The 19,516-nt window shown below is 41.8% G+C and overlaps 1 protein-coding gene across 3 annotated transcripts; it reads right to left on the bottom strand.

Annotated features, from left to right (window-relative positions):
• Positions 1 to 813: 813 nt before the first annotated feature.
• LOC309699261 (uncharacterized protein) lies at positions 814 to 17,751 on the bottom strand. 3 transcript variants are annotated; one of them, XM_082522208.1, is made up of 5 exons: positions 9,874 to 10,040; positions 9,569 to 9,640; positions 9,094 to 9,224; positions 3,079 to 3,927; positions 814 to 2,485 (listed from the first exon to the last, which is right to left on the bottom strand). In XM_082522208.1, the coding sequence occupies exons 3-5, from the start codon at positions 9,174 to 9,176 to the stop codon at positions 1,663 to 1,665; spliced, it is 1,755 nt and encodes a 584-aa protein (XP_082378334.1). In that variant the 5' UTR covers positions 9,177 to 9,224; positions 9,569 to 9,640; positions 9,874 to 10,040; the 3' UTR covers positions 814 to 1,662. The 3 variants fall into 3 exon arrangements, with proteins under 3 accessions (XP_082378334.1, XP_082378335.1, XP_082378333.1); XM_082522209.1 differs by lacking the exons at positions 9,569 to 9,640; positions 9,874 to 10,040 and adding an exon at positions 17,691 to 17,751; XM_082522207.1 differs by having other exon boundaries at positions 9,569 to 10,040.
• Positions 17,752 to 19,516: the final 1,765 nt, after the last annotated feature.

The following is a 19,516-nucleotide window of genomic DNA, read 5'->3' as shown; positions in this document are numbered from 1 at the left end:
TTCTACGTAGCTGACGGCTGGTAACTGTGCAGGGGCGGATCTAGCAAAGTTTAGCCAGGGGGGCCGATAGGGCATTAACAGGGAAAAGGGGGCACAAAGACATACTTTTCTTTCTTATTCTCATTTAAAATGTCTAGCTTTTAATAAATAATTATCTGACACCCAAAGTTTTAATTTGATGTAAAATGAATAGAAGTCAATTACTGTATATAGTAACTATTAAGTCTAATATATATACCCTAGTAAGCTATAGTACATTTTCCTTTGGGAAGGTACCATCTGTGCAGTCTGCAATTTTGTTGAAGAAAGATGTTGAATCTATTTAATATTTCTTGAAAAATAATTGATTTCTGTGCATTTTTTTTCACACTGCATCAAATTAAGGTTGATTACGTCGATTAAGCATCATGAGGTGGCGCGTGAGGGGTGGTTCCTTATTTTTTATTTATTTATTTTTGTTGTTGCTGGGAGTTGGAGCCCTATTAGTTAGGTTGCTTAATATTTATGCTAAGTACTCTTTAAAATACCAGAATAGGGAGGATGGTGTAGGTTTAAGTTTATTAGATTGATCAGTATTGCTGAACTATGAAATATTTTTTTTTGCATACAGGTATAACAGAATAGCTTTAGTGTAGTTGTTGTTTTAAACTTGAGTATGAACTTATACAAAATGCAGCAAGATATTTAAAAAACAGTTTTGTTGATTAAAAAACACTATATCGGATTCATATCGGTATCGGCAGATATTCAAATTTATGATATCGGTATCGGTATCGGACATAAAAAAGTGGTATCGTGCCATCTCTAGTACACACATAATGGACATTCAGTTTGTCTATTTCTTATTGCCTTTGTGTTTTGTATATAATCTCTAAATGTCACTGAGAAGCAGATGAGTCGATGCTTCTGGTGATAAAGTGCTCATTGATTAAAGTTTAATTTCTGCTTCATTTTCACAGTTCATTCATTTTCATAATGCCTGCTGATTGAAACTCACTTCCACCTGTGAGCTCCATAAAGAGCAGTGGATTTTATCACATGTGACTCTGCTTCAGTCACATCCCAGCAATGAATTAAAGTCATTATGTTTTAAACTACATTGATATAAAAAGTCAAGAAAGTACAAACGATACAAGAATCCAAAATGTAGTTTGATTTCATCATAAAAAAATAGATAAATACAGGTGATATCTTTAAATTACACAGAGAGATTTACCTCCATGTCAGTGTGGAGCTAAACTAGACAATAAAGTGCTGTGTACTCTTTTCTGTCAGGATAAAGTATAAGACAGTCTGTACACTGAAGTCCAGCCTGAGCTCGGAGGAAAAGCAGCAACAACACAAACAGCTTAAAGTGCACAAAAATCTGGAGACTGGTTCATGTAATAATTAAATAAATTCCCCTAGGGATCAATATAGTATTCTGATTCTGATTCATGTAGGCTTCATTAAAGAAGTGAAACTGGCTGATAGACTGAAGGCTACTTTGAACTACTGGAAACATCTGTGATTGTAATTAAATCAAACATATGTTCTAACATGAGTCCTGTGTGGGTTTCTTTTTTCAAACTAACAATGAAACTGTTTTTGTGGTTTAATGTTTCTGAAAGAGTTTTAAAACATTTAACACAGAAAAGATGATAAGATGTCGATTGAGTGTATTTAACTCAACAGACTCTTAAAACGATCCAACCAGTTCACACTGAATGCATCTGGTGAGCAGGTCATCACAGTGTTGTCTTCAGTGCAGCAGTACTGCTCCTGCAGATACTTCCTGTCAGATTTCTGTCCTGTAGACTGATCACTCAGACAGGTATCAAGGTGCACGGTGGCTTTAAACCTAGAGGAGAGGAGCACCAGGGACAGAGCCAAGGCAACGACAGAGAACGGGACACTTTCTCTCTCTCCTGGGAGGATGAACGGGATGACGATTCGGTTTCGTCCTGGTGGACCATATTTTGATGAGAGAGACTTAAATGTTTTCCACGTACCATCATCTTCCTTCAGAGGGCTCACAATGATGTTTGGGATCTTCCGTCCTCCAGCTTTCTTCAGTGAGTTCCAGCAGTTTGGCAGATTCATGGGTTGATATTTGTCAAGAGGAATCTTGTCGCCTTTTTCTTTTCTACGGTAAAAAACTCTGTGCTGTGGCCTCATTTTCCCTGTTGCAATGCCATAGGTTACATCAGGTGTGGTGGCACAGTTCCAGGGAGAGTACAGGACCAGGTCAGTGATGGTGGGCAGAGGCAGCAAACACTTGGCTGGGATCTGGGAGTCTGTGATTGATCCATGTGCCACAAAGATTATGTCAACAGTGTCATCATGGTTCTTCTTTTCTTCCTCATCAATTTTACTTTTCAGGAAATCAAACATGTCTGAGAGTTTTCTGAAGGTGCCAGACTCTGAATCTTCTCTCAGCCACTGCAGGACAGTTTCATCTTTGCAGTTTTCTGTTGCAAGGTTTATTAATTTTTTCAGCATTTCCCTTTTAGAAAAACAAACAAACAGACACACAGACACAAATTAGTGAGTGCAGACATCTTTGACTGGGTTACCCAACTGGGTACCCTGGGTTACCCAACCCCAACTGTTTAGTTCTGTTGTGATATTTTTAATCATAAAATACTTCCTACCATCCTGTGATAGACAACATGTCCAGCCTGTCATTATAGACTTCTAATCACTACATTGAACTTCTGCAGTGAACCATGGCTAATAGACCTGCGGAAGCTCAGCATGGAGCTAAACTAGACAATAAAGTGCATTAAAGTGCAAAACAATCTGGAGACTGGTTCATGTAGGCTTCATTAAAGAAGTGAAACTGGCTGATAGACAGCAGACACCTTTAAATTACTGGAAGCATCTGCAATTGTAATTAAACTCAAACATATGTTCTAATACGACTTCTGTGTGACTTTCTTTTTAAATCTGACCTCAGCAAGAAAAACAACAACAACGACAAATAAAACAATTGCTTTTATAGTTTGATGTTTCCGGAACAGCTTTTTAAAAACAGACACAGAAAAGACGATAAGATGTGGATGGAATGCATTAAATAGACTTTTAAAATAATCCCACCAGTTCACATCGAAGGCATCTGGTGAGCAGGTCATCCCAGTGTTGTCTTCAGTGCAGTAGTACTGCTCCTGCAGATACTTCCTGTCAGATTTCTGTCCTGTAGACTTATCACTGAGACAGGTATCAAGGTGCACGGTGGCTTTAAACCTGGAGGAGAGGAGCACCAGGGACAGAGCCAAGGCAACAACAGAGAATGGGACACTTTCTCTCTCTCCTGGGACGATGAACGGGATGACGATGTGGTTTCTTCCTGGTGGGCCATATTTTGTTGAGAGATACTTAAATCTTTCCCACACGCCATCATCTTCCTCCAGAGGTCTAACACTGATGTTTGGGATCATGCGTCCTCCCACTTTCTTCAGTGAGTTCCAGTAGTTTGGCAGGTTTGGGGGTTGCTGTTTGTAAACAACAGTTACACTATGGAAAAAAAACGGTAGTGGAAGATTACGGTAAAAAACTCTGTGCTGTGGCCTCATTTTCCCTGTTGCAATGCCATAGGTCACTTCAGGTGTGGTGGCACAGTTCCAGGGAGAGTACAGGACCAGGTCAGTGATGGTGGGCAGAGGCAGCAAACAGCTGGCTGGGATCATGGAGTCTCTGATTGCTCCATGTGCCACAAAGATTATGTCAACAGTGTCATCATGGTTCTTCTTTTCTTCCTCATCAATTTTACTTTTCAGGAAATCAAACATGTCTGAGAGTTTTCTGAAGGTGCCAGACTCTGAATTTTCTCTCAGCCACTGCAGGACAGTTTCATCTTTGCAGTTCTCTATTGCAAGGTTTATTAATCTTTTCCTTTCAGCAGAGCTCCTGGGACTTTCAGGGCGACACGCATCAGCCAGCCTTTTCCTTTTATAAAACAACAAAAAAAATAAATCTTTTTTTAGCAAGTGCAGAAAGCTTTGACTGGATCACTGTGATACTAAAGAGAGTGAGGTCATATATGAGCACTAGGGGAGCAACAATACTCGTATCGATATTGAACCGTTCGATACAGTGCTTTCGGTTCGGTACGCATATGTATGAACAATACAAAATAAATTTTTAATTTGTTTTATCAATTTTCCTTCTGACGATGCTGTCTGTGTTGAGCGCTCAGTGGATCTGCGCTCGACAGTGCAGCCTATGCGGAGTAGTCGACCGCAGATTCACTGAGCGCAGGGCAAGCTAGCGAGACAGAAGTTAAGCTCTCCTTGCAACATGGCAAATTGAACCTCCCCCACCCTCATTCAGATCTGGCTTTTGGAACTATTTTGGTTTTCATGTGACGTATGACCCTGAAGGTAAGCGCGTCATGGGCTAAAGTAAAACAGTATGTTGGATGTGCCATGCAATGCTCAATTACATGGGTGGGAGCTAGTGTGTTAGCGCAGTTAGCTCGTTAACGTGTTGGCCGTCTAGCCCCATGCACGGGCGATCCGCGGCGATCCGCGGTAGCTCGTTAACGGAGATTTGCCGTGTTGTGGCGTTAATGTCATTTCAACGAGATTTACGCTGACAGCACTAGTGGGAACACAACAAATATGACTGCACATTTAAACCGACATCATCCTAGTGCAAAGACAAGTGGAAGCAGACAAAAACAACAAGCACGCATGCTACAAACTTTACCCGAGTCATTTAGACAGCCGTTAGCACATGATTCTTCTTATGTGGACCTGATATGTTTAATATGCTGCTGAGAATATAGCCCAGAAGAAGCGTATAGTATAGTTTTTATTTTGGAAAGAGCCATTTCTCTGTAATAAACTCTCTTTTCCAAAGATGAGTGATTCCTCAATCAGATACAGGGCTCGCAAAATTGCCTGCCCGACATCACGGGGCTAGCGATTTTTCCAGTCGGGCTGCCAAAATCTATCTCTTCCCTGCCCGTCGGGCTACCATAGGAAGGAAAAATATATGTTAATGCTTTTGCATTCTTTCGGAAATGTAGCTGGGTAATTATGTCATTGGCATCGGTGAGCCACTGTCAATATGTGACATATTGAAATCGCGTAGCAAGCTTAAATATGTGAGAGGTTGATCGCGCAGAGAAACGCTGAGCGTTATGTGAGTGCGTGTGTAAAAGCAGCAGGATATATATTGTAGCGGGTCAGGGCTGTTCAGGGTTCTGTTTGTACAGTTATGTTTTGTTTATGTTGCCATAGTGACGGGTGACGCCCTCTCGCTGCGACGGTGTGTCCTTCCGGGGTCAGAGGGCGCCCTGTGTGTTGTTGTTGTTGTTGTTGCTGTGCTGTTGCCGCGCTGAGCAGTTAGCTAGCGGCAGTGTTCTTCTGCAGATGTCAATAAACGGCTGTGCTCCCTGGCTAGCTCACGGGAAGCAAGACCAAACGACACCTCCGTCTCCTCCTTGTCTGAGCTCGCCACATTGGTGTCAGAAGTGGGATGATGGTGGCACCCCATGTTCTGACCCGAGTGACTTTTCTCCCGCCGGTCGTGACCGGCCGGTGCGCCAAAAGAAGGCACCTGGACATTTGCAGGACTTTGTGTGGAGTAATGGGGTCGTCGGGGACGACTGACCCCTTAGGTGGGGGGCTATGTAGCGGGTCAGGGCTGTTCGGGGTTCTGTTTGTACAGTTATGTTTTGTTTATGTTGCCATAGTGACGGGTGACGCCCTGTCGCTACAACGGTGTGTCCTTCCGAGGTCAGAGGGCGCCCTGTGTGTTGTTGTTGTTGTTGTTGCTGTGCGGTTGCCGCGCTGAGCAGTTAGCTAGCGGCAGTGTTCTTCTGCAGATTTCAATAAACGGCTGTGCTCCCTGGCTAGCTCACGGGAAGCAAGACCAAACGACACCTCCGTCTCCTCCTTGTCTGAGCTCGCCACAATATTTTAGTTCTGCTGAGCCAAATAGGGTGAAGAAGTGACAGCCAAAGAAAAGCTTACCACAAAACGGAAAAGTTATGACAAATCAGACTATAAGGCAAAAAGAAAGTGCAGCTTTATAGTTTCATGGACAAAAGAATTTCTGTGGCTGCAATATGACAAGCGAAATAACCAGGGCTGCACATATGTGGTCCGCAGGTGCGCATTCGCTGTCAAAATAAAAAATGGGCACAAGATAAGAAGTTGCAACGCGTGTTTGCATACATAAGATTTTCAGGAGGAGGACAGACATTTGTTTAGAACTCTTAAAGATGTCGAAGAAGCAAGCTCCTTTAAGCAATTACTGTGATGTTCCTCCACCTCCAAAGAAATGTCAGAAGGAGTCCGGACCACAAAAGAAGCACGTATTCTCGGAAAAGTAGTTGCAGGAGGTGAGCTGGCTTCAAACAAATGATGAACGCACAGAGATGTGGTGTGGAATGTGCCGTGAAAATTTAATAAATGACAAATTAAAAAGGCATGAACATTTTTTTGTATCGAAAAAGTATCGAACCGTGACACCAAAGTATCGAACCGAACCGTGAATTTTGTGTATTGTTGCAACCCTAATGAGCACACATATGCAGATCTGTTGTGATATTTTTAATCATAAAAGTTTTCTGCCACCCTGTGACAGACAGAATGTCCAGCCTGTCACTATAGAGTTTGACTTTAGCTGAGTTTCACTTCTAATCACTACATTAAACTTCTGCAGTGAACCACAGATAAAAGACCTGCAGAAGTCGTGACTCTACATACTAGAGATGGCACGATACCACTTTTTTATGTCCGATACCGATACCGATATCATAAATTTGGATATCTGCCGATACCGATATGAATCCGATATAGTGTTTTTTAATCAACAAAACTGTTTTTTAAAATATCTTGCTGCATTTTGCAAGTCTGCAAGTTCATACTCAAGTTTAAAACAACAACTACACTAAAGCTATTCTGTTATACCTGTATGCAAAAAAAAAAAAAATTCATAGTTCAGCAATACTGATCAATCTAATAAACTTAAACCTACACCATCCTCCCTATTCTGGTATTTTAAAGAGTACTTAGCGTAAATATTAAGCAACCTAACTAATAGGGTTCCAACTCCCAGCAACAACATAAATAAATAAAAAATAGGGAACCACCCCTCACGCTCCACCTCATGATGCTTAATCGACGTAATCAACCTTAATTTGATGCAGTGTGAAAAAAAATGCACAGAAATCAATTATTTTTCAAGAAATATTAAATAGATTCAACATCTTTCTTCAACAAAATTGCAGACTGCACAGACGGTACCTTCCCAAAGGAAAAAGTACTATAGCTTACTAGGGTATTGGTATATATATTAGACTTAATAGTCACCATATACAGTAATTGACTTCTATTCATTTTACATCAAATTAAAACTTTGGGTGTCAGATAATTATTTATTAAAAGCTCGACATTTTAAATGAGAATAAGAAAGAAAAGTATGTCTTTGTGCCCCCTTTTCCCTGTTCATGCCCTATCGGCCCCCCTGGCTAAACTTTGCTAGATCCGCCCCTGCACAGTTACCAGCCGTCAGCTACGTAGAAAAAGATCCTGGTGTAGAAAGTAATATTAAATAAATCCTAACAACAGCTTATCAAGCTTAAACGTGCTGCTGTTGTTCAGCCGCTGGTTTCCTCTTTCTGGTGCAAAGTGGACCAAAAACAAAGAAGAGAGACGGACTCGCCACAGAAAAGCCGATCAGCTGATCAGTTTCACGATTGAAGTAGCAGCAGGAGAGCGAGAGGCAGTCGCTCGTTAAGCTTAACGTGGGAATGCTTTACAAACATTCAGAGATGGACTTACACGCTTGCTTTACTTCTCTCGGGGATAACTTTGTCGGAGATGAAATGCTGGGTTGCTAGCGAAGCTCCAAATGCTATCCAGACCACCGACAGGTCCCGCATGCCACAGCCGCTCTATCACGTGATGCATACTGCTCCGACGTGCTAACGTTCTGAGGTGAGTTAAGGCCTGTTGCAAGTTTTGTGAGGTGCTTTCGTGATATTTAATGGATCAGATTACATTTTTTATTTTTCTCCGATATCCGATCCAGTAATTTAGGTCAGTATCGGACCGATACCGATACGTAATATCGGATCGGTCCATCTCTACTACATACTATTAGGAGAAATCAACAATATTCTACATTTGGACACCACGGCGCCAGCTGCTCAGGCCCAAGGCTGGAGCCCACCAAAACAACTCCCTGATAACGACTGTGTGATGACTATTCTTCCCATCCCATGAAGGACACCTGGATCGGCTGGAGGACTGTTTACTTAGCCTGATAGGCCGAAGGACACTGTCTCAGCTGAACTATGGACACGCACACACATACACTTACACTGATAAGCACGCACTTATCCCCCCTCCCTTCCCAACGCCTTCGATGCTTGTTTCCTGCGAGGGAACACGGCGGGTCTGCGTGCCGCGCTGGAATGGTAGCGCTGTGCGGGGCGGCTGCTGTGTTCGCTTCGGATTACCCCTCACCCCCCTCCCACCCCTGTGGCTTGTCATGTCTTTTCACAATGTTGTGCTGTGGACATTTATGTGCTTTTTGTGCAGAGGAGTTTTTTTTGTTTCCTGTTCTCACGCTGTCCTACCATGGAAGCATAGCATGAGTAGGGGTCTCTTTTTTTCCTCTTGTACTTTCCCCACTGTAGTGTATATTTCAATGTTTTTCTGATTCTACCAATCTCCGACCTGTATCCCCATGTAATGTTTGTGTTATATATGTACGGTCGGGGGGGGGGGTCGGTCCCATTTCACTGCAGGGCAACCTGCATGTGACGAATAAAAGCTTGATTGATATTAACAGAAGATTTGCTATAATTATAACAAACTCTGTGAGGAAGGATTTCATGTAAAAAATAAAATGGAGGCAGGTATGACCTCAGGTTTATCACTCAGCTCTCTTTCTGCTTTTTCTTTTAAAACTGGATTCATGTTCATTTGATTTCTGTCACAGCTTCAAATCTCCACCACCCCATAATGTTCAAAAAGCCCCATTCAAAAAGTGGATTTAGACACAATTAATTTAAATAGGTTTCTTCATTGTACAGTGACTGAAATATGAAAATCTTTATTATCTTCCAAATAAATTTGTTCATGAGAGACTCACAGAATTTCCGCTTGCATTTCCAACGCCTCTAAAAAAGCCATGGCTCTCAGAGCCATGATGAGTTCGAGTTCGTCTTTGTCCATATTCAGTTGATAATCAGCTCAGGAACACAAAGCAGCTCCTCCTGCGACCTGAAGAACAACCATAAGTCAAGTGTAGCTGTAGCACAGTGATATTATTCTGTTTTAAAGATCTTCAAAGTCAACAAAGACACGCCCACTCAGATTTACACTGTTTCTATTATTTTGTCCACCTGATTTTTGAGTTTAGCTGAATGACAGAAAACCTCTGTGAACAATTGAATGTCACCAGCTTGTTAAACTTGAAGCCTTCATAAAATCTGCTGATCAATAATCAAACTATGATATAAAGTATGTACAGAGTGGATCACATAGATCACCAATGAAAGCAGCAACAACAATCACCACACATGAAGACGTTAAACTTTCAGTCTGAATCAGACTGTTTGCCTTACCTGCCTTGGAGAGCACAAGTGAGTATGTGAAGGAATCTGATCATGCGAGGTGTTCAGCGATCTTTATGTAGCCTGAATCAAGATCACAGGCAAATAAAAACACGAAAGTGAAAGCACAGACACCAGGGTAATCCCCGTTATTTACACAAAGAAAACGAAAGAAAAAAATCTTAAAGTAAAATTCACTGCGTCATGTGGATTATTTATATTATCAATAGTTTTTGTTTTTAACAGCCATTCTCACTCTATGGAAGTAAACAAATTAAGGTTCCAGCAGCAGCTCTGTGAGGCTCATTCATACCAACCTGTGAAGGCAGAGATACAAACACAGTAGAGGTTGTTCATTTTCTAGGTCTTTGCTAGTTTAGCTCTTTGGGGTCTTGAAATCATGGTACATGTTTCCACTTCTTCATAAAAGATAAGACACAGAATTCAATCTCCTCCTCGTGTCAGCTCTGTAAGCAGGAGTCCACCTCACAGTCACAACTGCATTCAGGGAGATGTGAACATACAGGGAGTCATTTTAAAATTATAATAATTTACATCAACCACTGACACCAGATTAATACACAAGTCTGAAATAAATCTATTTTCACACAGTTTGTCTTTGTGAGGATTTACTTTACCTTTGGAAACAGATCGGACAACAACACAGAGCACAGCAGCAGTCTGCCTGGTTTTAGACCAAGAAGAATAACAAGAGTCATTTATGGACACAAGTTAAGTTGAACAAGTAGAACAATTAGAGACAGAATATGATGATATGAACCTTTTTAATTCATTAAGGTCATCTTGACACAGAGAATTAGAAGAATCTTAAAACTGTCCATCACACACCTGACAGGAGACTTTAAACCTCTTATCAGCTGATTTTACAGCAGTGACAGAGTGTTTACACAACAGATGAGAGTTCCTGTAAACCAGCTGATTTACTCTCAGCAGTTCAGCTTACGTGTAGCCTCTCAGAAACTGTCATGTCTGTGGGTGTTGGCAAACTTTCCCTTTCGGAGCAGCGGCCCGCCTCTGGACGTTTCCCCTCCATCGCGACTCCCATGGATCTCCCCTCCAGTGCTCTCCCTTGTGAAATAAACAAGACAAACCCTGCTGTTCATATCACACAATACCACCAACAAGCTGGCGCTACATTACTAACTCTACTCTCCTCCACTTCACACATCCTGCCCTGTGCCATTCTATTCAATATTTTCATTTCACTCTTTACAACTTTCACTGTTTTTGTCAAAAATTTTGACAAAATTCTGGCGACTGGTTCATGTAGGCTTCATTAAAGAAGTGAAACTGGCTGATAGACTGAAAAGACCATAAGATGTGGATGAGGGCATCTAATTAAAAACAGACTTCTAAAACGCTCCAACCAGTTCACACTGAATGCATCTGGTGAACATGTCATCACAGTGTTGTCTTCAGTGCAGCAGTACTGCTCCTGCAGATACTTCCTGTCAGATTTCTGACTTATCACTCAGACAGGCATCAAGGTGCACGGTGGCTTTAAACCTGGAAGAGAGGAGCACCAGGGACAGAGCCAAGGCAACGACAGAGAACGGGACACTTTCTCTCTCTCCTGGGACGATGAACGGGATGACGATGCGGTTTCGTCCTGGTGGACCATATTTTGATGAGAGAGACTTAAATCTTTGCCATGCACCATCATATGGCCGCAGAGGTATAACAGTGATGTTTGGGATCTTGCGTCCTCCAGCTTTCTTCAGTGAGTTCCAGTAGCAGGTTCAGGGGTTGATAATTGTGAACAACAATTGCACCGTGGGAAAAAAAAACAGTAGTGAAAGTCTTCGGTGAAAAACTGTGCTGTGGCCTCATTTTTCCTGTTGCAATGTCATAGGTTACATCAGGTGTGGTGGCACAGTTCCAGGGAGAGTACAGGACCAGGTCAGTGATGGTGGGCAGAGGCAGCAAACAGCTGGCTGGGATCATGGAGTCTCTGATTGCTCCATGTTTGGGGTCTTGAAATCCTGGTCCATGTTTCCACTTCTTCATAAAAGATAAGACACAGAATTTGATCTCCTCCTCTGTAGGTGTTACCACTGTAAGCAGGAGTCTACCACATGGTCATGACTGCATTCAAGGAGATGTCAACATGCAGGGAGTCATTTTAAAATATAATAATTTATTTCAGTTCTCTGTTTAAGAACAATGTTCCTCAAAGTCCCAGTGGAGATGATCTGAGGACCACACAATTTCTCAACTACACAAGCTTAGAGGCCTGTTTCCAGGACGATCAGGCACCACCGTGTCGATTGCAGACATCAGCCAAAGGATCCCACTTTACTGACACCAGATGGTTACACAAATCTGAAATAAATCCATTTTCACACAAACAGGTTTTCTTTGTGAGGATTTACTTTACCTTTACAAACAGGTCAAACAACATTACCGAGCACAGCAGCAGTCTGCCTACAAGAATAATTTTTAGACACAAGTTATTTACCCACCATGGTCACAGAACACAGACCATCAAACTTGTACAGCAACATGTGGTATATGTGAACGATTACATGGAGACAGAATATGACATTATGGAACTTTTGAATTCATTAAGATCATCCTGACACAGAGAAGTAGAAGAATCTTAAATCTTCCATCACACACCTGGCAGGAGACTTACAGCAGTGACGGTGTTTACACAACAGCTGAGAGTTCCTGTAAACCAGCTGATTTACTGTCAGCTGTTCAGCTCACACGTAGAGCTCTGAGACACAGTGTGCTGGTTCTGCTTCTTCTAATTTTCTAACCACTCTCTTGTGACATTTTGCAGTGATCTGTGGCTAAAAGAGTTCCTGCTGCAGAAACCTCGAAACCTAATAAAACCCCAAAGTGTTGATGAAAGCAACTTAAACACACAGTCATACAGAACTTGTAATACTATACTTTTCCTCTCACACACACTCACACTCTGCTGGTTTGTCTACATCATCTGTGTTTTATTCTGTGTTTAACCTCTTTACCTCTTTTTAATATTATAGTGTAACCAAACCACGGCAGACCTGACGACATGTACATGCTTTGCAGCAGACTTTACACACACGGTTGCTGTACAAACACAGTTGGTAAATGGCCTGTATTTGTATAGCGCTTTACATATCCAGTCATCCACACACTGGTGATGGCAGCTACATTGTATCTACAGCCACCCTGGGGTGCACTGACAGAGGCGAGGCTGCCGGACACCGGCGCCACCAGGCCCTCTGACCACCACCAGTAGGTAACGGGTGAAGTGTCTTGCCCAAGGACAAAACGACCGAGACTGTCCAAGCCGGGGCTCGAACCGGCAACCTTCCGATTACAAGGCGAACTCCCAACTCTTGAGCCACGATCACCCCAAGTTGGCTGCTGCTCCACAGCTCACAGCCTGACACACACCATCCACAATCACAACAGTTGGCGACGTGTGATTGCAGATGCCTCTCAGGTGTGTCGGCCTCCCCTGCAGCGGCACCGCAGACCACACCCCGCCACATTTTGTCTTCTACTGTTCACTCAGTTGCTTTGCTGCCACTTATCTATGTTTTGATGGATTAGTTTGCTGCACTGTAATGGTTTAAAGTAAAGAATAATGTGTGACTGGTGCACAGTGGCTGTGGCTTAATGCTCAGAGGTAGCTTACAGCAAGTGAAGCAGAGATTAATATGATTTCTAGCTGACGATTCTTAGATCCATTCGCTGATTTTCCCTTTCATACCAACTTTATACCATCTAGTATAAAGACAGTGTACTCTCAGAGAGTGGAAGTATGTCTGGACAACTCATGAAACATCTCTTTACATCTTGTTGAATTCAGTTGTGTAGAGCAACTGAATTCAACAGCAGGTCAGCAGGTCATAGCCTGGACATGATGCATAATCTGTGCAACTTCATTAGCTTTGTTAATCAAATAGTCAGATGGTTGTTGGGATGATATTTCTCCTCTCCTTTCATAAATGATGAATAAATATATTCACTGCTAAAGGAGGTAATAAATGAAGGACTGAAGTTCTTTTCCTAAATACCTAGAGCATTCGTACATGTCACCATACAGACGCTTCCAGGTTTAACATGGCCCTGCATTGTAATCAGTTGGGTTCATTAAAGATGAACTCTCTTCAGTTATTAACTTAAACTGTCTCTACGCGGGGGAGACATTTACCACAAAGACCGCACGAAGACTATGAGAGTGAACACGTTCATGAGTACTGAACTGAGTCTGACTTTGTAAAGTTGTAGAGACACTATGGTGACATGATTATAAAGTTTTTATTCCCCTTTTCTCTGGAGAATGTGTTCCTGCTCTGTTTCATTCACTGTTTCGTTTTGTTTCACTTGTTGTTTACTTTCACTTTGCTAGCTGATTGTTTACGTTCAGGTAAAGATTGTCATGAAACTATGATAAGTTAGGAGTCACACTGGTCACAGTTACCACTAAAAGTACATACAAGTACCTGCACTAAAGTGTGTTTCTGTAAAATACCAGCAGCTTTGATCTAACAGTAGTATTTGAACCATCTGACATGAGTTGAAGATCACTGGATAGAAATAAAAACTTTGTGATGAAATAAAAATAACAGCAAAATCATCCATCTGTCTATATATCTATATACACATCTATACACAAACACAAGTTTGTAACTGAGTTTTACGTTATGGTCTAAAGTGCATCAGTAAGTCCTGCAGACTACAGTTTCCCATAAATCATCTGATTTACATCACTGTTTATCTTTTTCTGATTTATTGTTATTGTAAACATTCATATACACCTGTGTGTTAGAACTAGTCAGGACACAGGAACACAAACCATTTTCTTCCTCTTTCATCTTTGTTTTATTACTTTCATTCTATTCAACATTTTCATTTTATTCTCAAACAAATATTCACTGTTTTTGTCCTTTGAAACAACTAAGAGATGCATGCTCAATAATCCAGGTAAGCAAATCTCAGAAAGTTGATTCTGTTCATCTGATAGTTAATATGCAAGCTGCTATGACTATTGATGAGAGGCCATGAGCTATACACAGCAGTGTAAGCTGATGGGATTCTCATCTTAGGGATGTCCACTCCCATTTTTCACATTTATAAAACTGGCTCAGTGTGGTGCTGGTTTCAATCACTATGCAGCTGCACTGTTTATAAGGAGGAAGAAGTCACTTCAAGGAGGGAAAGTTTCTCACACTGAAAATGCTGCAACCACATGAACAAAGTCAACTTTGTTGGATGAAGAGGAAAATGAATATATATATTTAAAAAACCATGACTGAGTGTATCTGTAAAGGTACACACATAATGGACATTCAGTTTGTCTATTTCTTATTACCTTTGTGTTTTGTATATAATCTCTAAATGTCACTGAGAAGCAGATGAGTCGATGCTTCTGGTGATAAAGTGCTCATTGATTAAAGTTTAATTTCTGCTTCATTTTCACAGTTCATTCATTTTCATAATGCCTGCTGATTGAAACTCACTTCCACCTGTGAGCTCCATAAAGAGCAGTGGATTTTATCACATGTGACTCTGCTTCAGTCACATCCCAGCAATGAATTAAAGTCATTATGTTTTAAATGACATTGATATAAAAAGTCAAGAAAGTACAAATGATACAAGAATCCAAAATGTAGTTTGATTTCATCATAAAAAAAATAGATACATTCAGGTGTTTAAATTACACAGAAAGACAGAGTTTACACACTGTGTGTCTTTGTCTGCTGAGCTGTTTGCAGGTTTACCTCCATGTCAGTGTGGAGCTAAACTAGACAATAAAGTGCTGTGTACTCTTTTCTGTCAGGATAAAGTATAAGACAGTCTGTACACTGAAGTCCAGCCTGAGCTCGGAGGAAAAGCAGCAACAACACAAACAGCTTAAAGTGCACAAAAATCTGGAGACTGGTTCATGTAATAATTAAATAAATTCCCCTAGGGATCAATATAGTATTCTGATTCTGATTCATGTAGGCTTCATTAAAGAAGTGAAACTGGCTGATAGACTGAAGGCTACTTTGAACTACTGGAAGCATCTGTGATTGTAATTAAACTCAAACATATGTTCAACATGAGTCCTGTGTGGGTTTCTTTTTTCAAACTAACAATGAAACTGTTTTTGTGATGTTTCTGAAACAGTTTCAAAACATTTAACACAGAAAAGATGATAAGATGTCGATTGAGTGTATTTAACTAAACAGACTCTTAATACGATCCAACCAGTTCACACTGAATGCATCTGGTGAGCAGGTCATCACAGTGTTGTCTTCAGTGCAGTAGTACTGCTCCTGCAGATACTTCCTGTCAGATTTCTGTCCTGTAGACTTATCACTCAGACAGGTATCAAGGTGCACGGTGGCTTTAAACCTGGAAGAGAGGAGCACCAGGGACAGAGCCAAGCAGACGACAGAGAACGGGACACTTTCACTCTCTTCCGGGAGGATGAACGGGATGACGATGCGGTTTCTTCCTGGTGGACCATATTTTGTTGAGAGAGACTTAAATCTTTCCCACACTCCTTCATCTTCCTGCAGAGGGCTAACACTGATATTTGGGATCTTCTGTCCTCCGGCTTTCTTCAGTGAGTTCCAGTAGTTTGGCAGATTTGGGGGTTGATGTTCGTCAAAAAGAATTCCACTGTGGGGAACAAACGGTAGTGAAAGATTACGGTAAAAAACTCTGTGCTGTGGCTTCATTTTCCCTGTTGCAATGCCATAGGTTACATCAGGTGTGGTGGCACAGTTCCAGGGAGAGTACAGGACCAGGTCAGTGATGGTGGGCAGAGGCAGCAAACACTTGGCTGGGATCATGGAGTCTGTGATTGATCCATGTGCCACAAAGATTATGTCAACAGTGTCATCATGGTTCTTCTTTTCTTCTTCATCAATTTTACTTTTCAGAAAATCAAACATGTCTGAGAGTTTTCTGAAGGTGCCAGACTCTGAATTTTCTCTCAGCCACTGCAGGACAGTTTTGTCTTTGCAGTTTTCTGTTGCAAGTTTTATTAATCTTTTCCTTTCAGCAGAGCTCCTGGGACTTTCAGGGCGACACGCAGCAGCCAGCCTTTTCCTTTTATAAAACAACAAAAAAAATAAATCTTTTTTAGCAAGTACAGAAAGCTTTGACTGGATCAGTGTGATACTAAAGAGAGTGAGGTTATATATGTGCACACATATGCAGATCTGCTGTGATATTTTTAATCATACAAGTTTTCTGCCACCCTGTGACAGACAGCATGTCCAGCCTGTCACTATAGAGTTTGACTTTAGCTGAGTTTCACTTCTAATCACTACATTAAACTTCTGCAGTGAACCACAGATAAAAGACCTGCAGAAGTCGTGACTCTACATACTATTAACAGAAGATTTGCTATAATTATAACAAACTCTGTGAGGAAGGATTTCATGTAAAAAATAAAATGGAGGCAGGTATGACCTCAGGTTTATCACTCAGCTCTCTTTCTGCTTTTTCTTTTAAAACTGGATTCATGTTCATTTGATTTCTGTCACAGCTTCAAATCTCCACCACCCCATAATGTTCAAAAAGCCCCATTCAAAAAGTGGATTTAGACACAATTAATTTAAATAGTTTTCTTCATTGTACAGTGACTGAAATATGAAAATCTTTATTATCTTCTAAATAAATTTGTTCGTGAGAGACTCACAGAATTTCCGCTTGTATTTCCAACGCCTCTAAAAAAGCCATGGCTCTCAGAGCCATGATGAGTTCGAGTTCGTCTTTGTCCATATTCAGTCGATAATCAGCTCAGGAACACAAAGCAGCTCCTCCTGTGACCTGAAGAACAACCAAAAGTCAAGTGTAGCTGTAGCACAGTGATATTATTCTGTTTTAAAGATCTTCAAAGTGAACAAAGACACGTCCACTCAGATTTACACTGTTTCTATTATTTTGTCCACCTGATTTTTGAGTTTAGCTGAATGACAGAAAACCTCTGTGAACATTTGAATATCAACATCTTGTTAAAATGAAGCCTTCATAACGTCTGCTGATCAATAATCCAACTATGATATAAAGTATGTACAGAGTGGATCACATAGATCACCAATGAAAGCGGCAATAATAATCACCACACATGAAGACGTTAAACTTTCAGTCTGAATCAGACTGTTTGCCTTACCTGCTTTGGAGAGCACAAGTGAGTGTGTGAAGGAGTCTGATCATGTGAGGTGTTCAGCGATCTTTATGTAGCCTGAATCAAGATCACAGGCAAATAAAAACACGGTGAAAGTGAAAGCACAGACACCAGGGTAATCCCCGTTATTTACACAAAGAAAACGAAAGAAAAAAATCTTAAAGTAAAATTCACTGCGTCATGTGGATTATGTATATTATCAGTAGTTTTTGTTTTTAACAGACATTCTCACTCTATGGAAGTAAACAAATTAACGTTCCAGCAGCAGCTCTACATGTTTCCACTTCCTCATAAAAGATAAGACACAGAGTTTAATCTCGTCCTCTGTACGTGTCAGCTCTGTAAGCAGGGGTCTACCTCACAGTCACAACTGCATTCAGGGAGATGTGAACATACAGGAAGTCATTTTAAAATTATAATAATTTATTTCAGTTCTCTGTTTAAGAACAGTGTTCCTCTAAATCCCAGTGGAGATGATCTGAGGACCACACGAACTGTCAACTACACAAGCTTGGACATCAACCACTGACACCAGATTAATACATAAATCTGAAATAAATCTATTTTCACACAGTTTGTCTTTGTGAGGATTTACTTTACCTTTGGAAACAGATCGGACAACAACACAGAGCACAGCAGCAGTCTGCCTGGTTTTCAGAATCAGAATCAGAATCAGAATGGGTTTATTGCCAGATGTTGAGGTTTACAACATTAGGAAATTGCTGCGGTGCTTCAGTGCAGACAATAAGAATTAAAGTGCTATGTAGAAAGAAAGATATGTGCATGAGATATACATGAGATATATACATGAGAATAAGAATTATGAGTGCTACGTAGAAAGATATATACATGAGTGCAGGTGGTGATCAGTGCCAGACATGAAATGATGCAGTGACACAGCGTAGGGTCATGTGTTAGTGGCGGGGACAGTCATGTGGTTATTGTTCATGTGTCCCACAGCAGAGGGGAAGAAACTGTTCTTGTGGCGAGAGGTTCTGGTGCGAATGGACCGGAGCCTCCTGCCTGAGGGGAGCAGGTCAAACAGACTGTGTCCAGGGTGAGAAGGGTCAGCTGAGATCCGAGCTGCACGCCGCAGTGTCCTGGAGGTGTACAGGTCCTGCAGAGATGGGAGTCTGCAGCCAATCACCTTCTCAGCAGAGCGCACAACACGCTGCAGTCTCTGTTTGTCCCTGATAGTGGCTCCAGCGTACCACACGGTGATGGAGGAGGTGAGGATGGACTCGATGATTGCAGTGTAGAACTGCATCATCGTCCGTGTTGGCAGGTTGAATTTCTTCAGCTGCCTCAGGAAGTACATCCTCTGCTGGGCTTTCTTGATGACGGAGGTGATGGTGGGCTCCCACTTCAGGTCCTGGGTGATGGTGGTACCCAGGAAGCGGAATGAGTCCACAGAGGTGATGGGGGTGTCAGTCAGGATGATGGGGGGGAGTGGGGCTGTGTGCTTCCTGAAGTCCACAATAATCTCCACTGTCTTCTGGGCATTCAGCACCAGGTTGTTGTGGCTGCACCAAGACACCAGACGTTCAACCTCCCTCCTGTAGGCAGACTCATCCCCGTCCCAGATGAGTCCAATAACAGTGGTGTCATCTGCGAACTTGATTAGCTTGACAGACTGGTGGGTGGAGGTGCAGCAGTTGGTGTACAGGGAGAAGAGCAGAGGAGAAAGAACACAGCCCTGAGGGGAGCCGGTGCTGATGGTCCAGGAGTCCGAGACATTCTTCCCCAGCCTCACGTGCTGCTTCCTGTCCGTCAGGAAGTCAGTGATCCACCGGCAGATGGGATCAGGCACA

This window comes from Aulonocara stuartgranti (genome assembly GCF_965226115.1).
Source record: "Aulonocara stuartgranti genome assembly, chromosome: 3".
Classification (NCBI taxonomy): Eukaryota; Metazoa; Chordata; class Actinopteri; order Cichliformes; family Cichlidae; genus Aulonocara; species Aulonocara stuartgranti.
The sequence above is the reverse complement of the archived record's forward strand: the minus strand, read 5'-3'. Positions and strand labels throughout refer to the sequence as shown.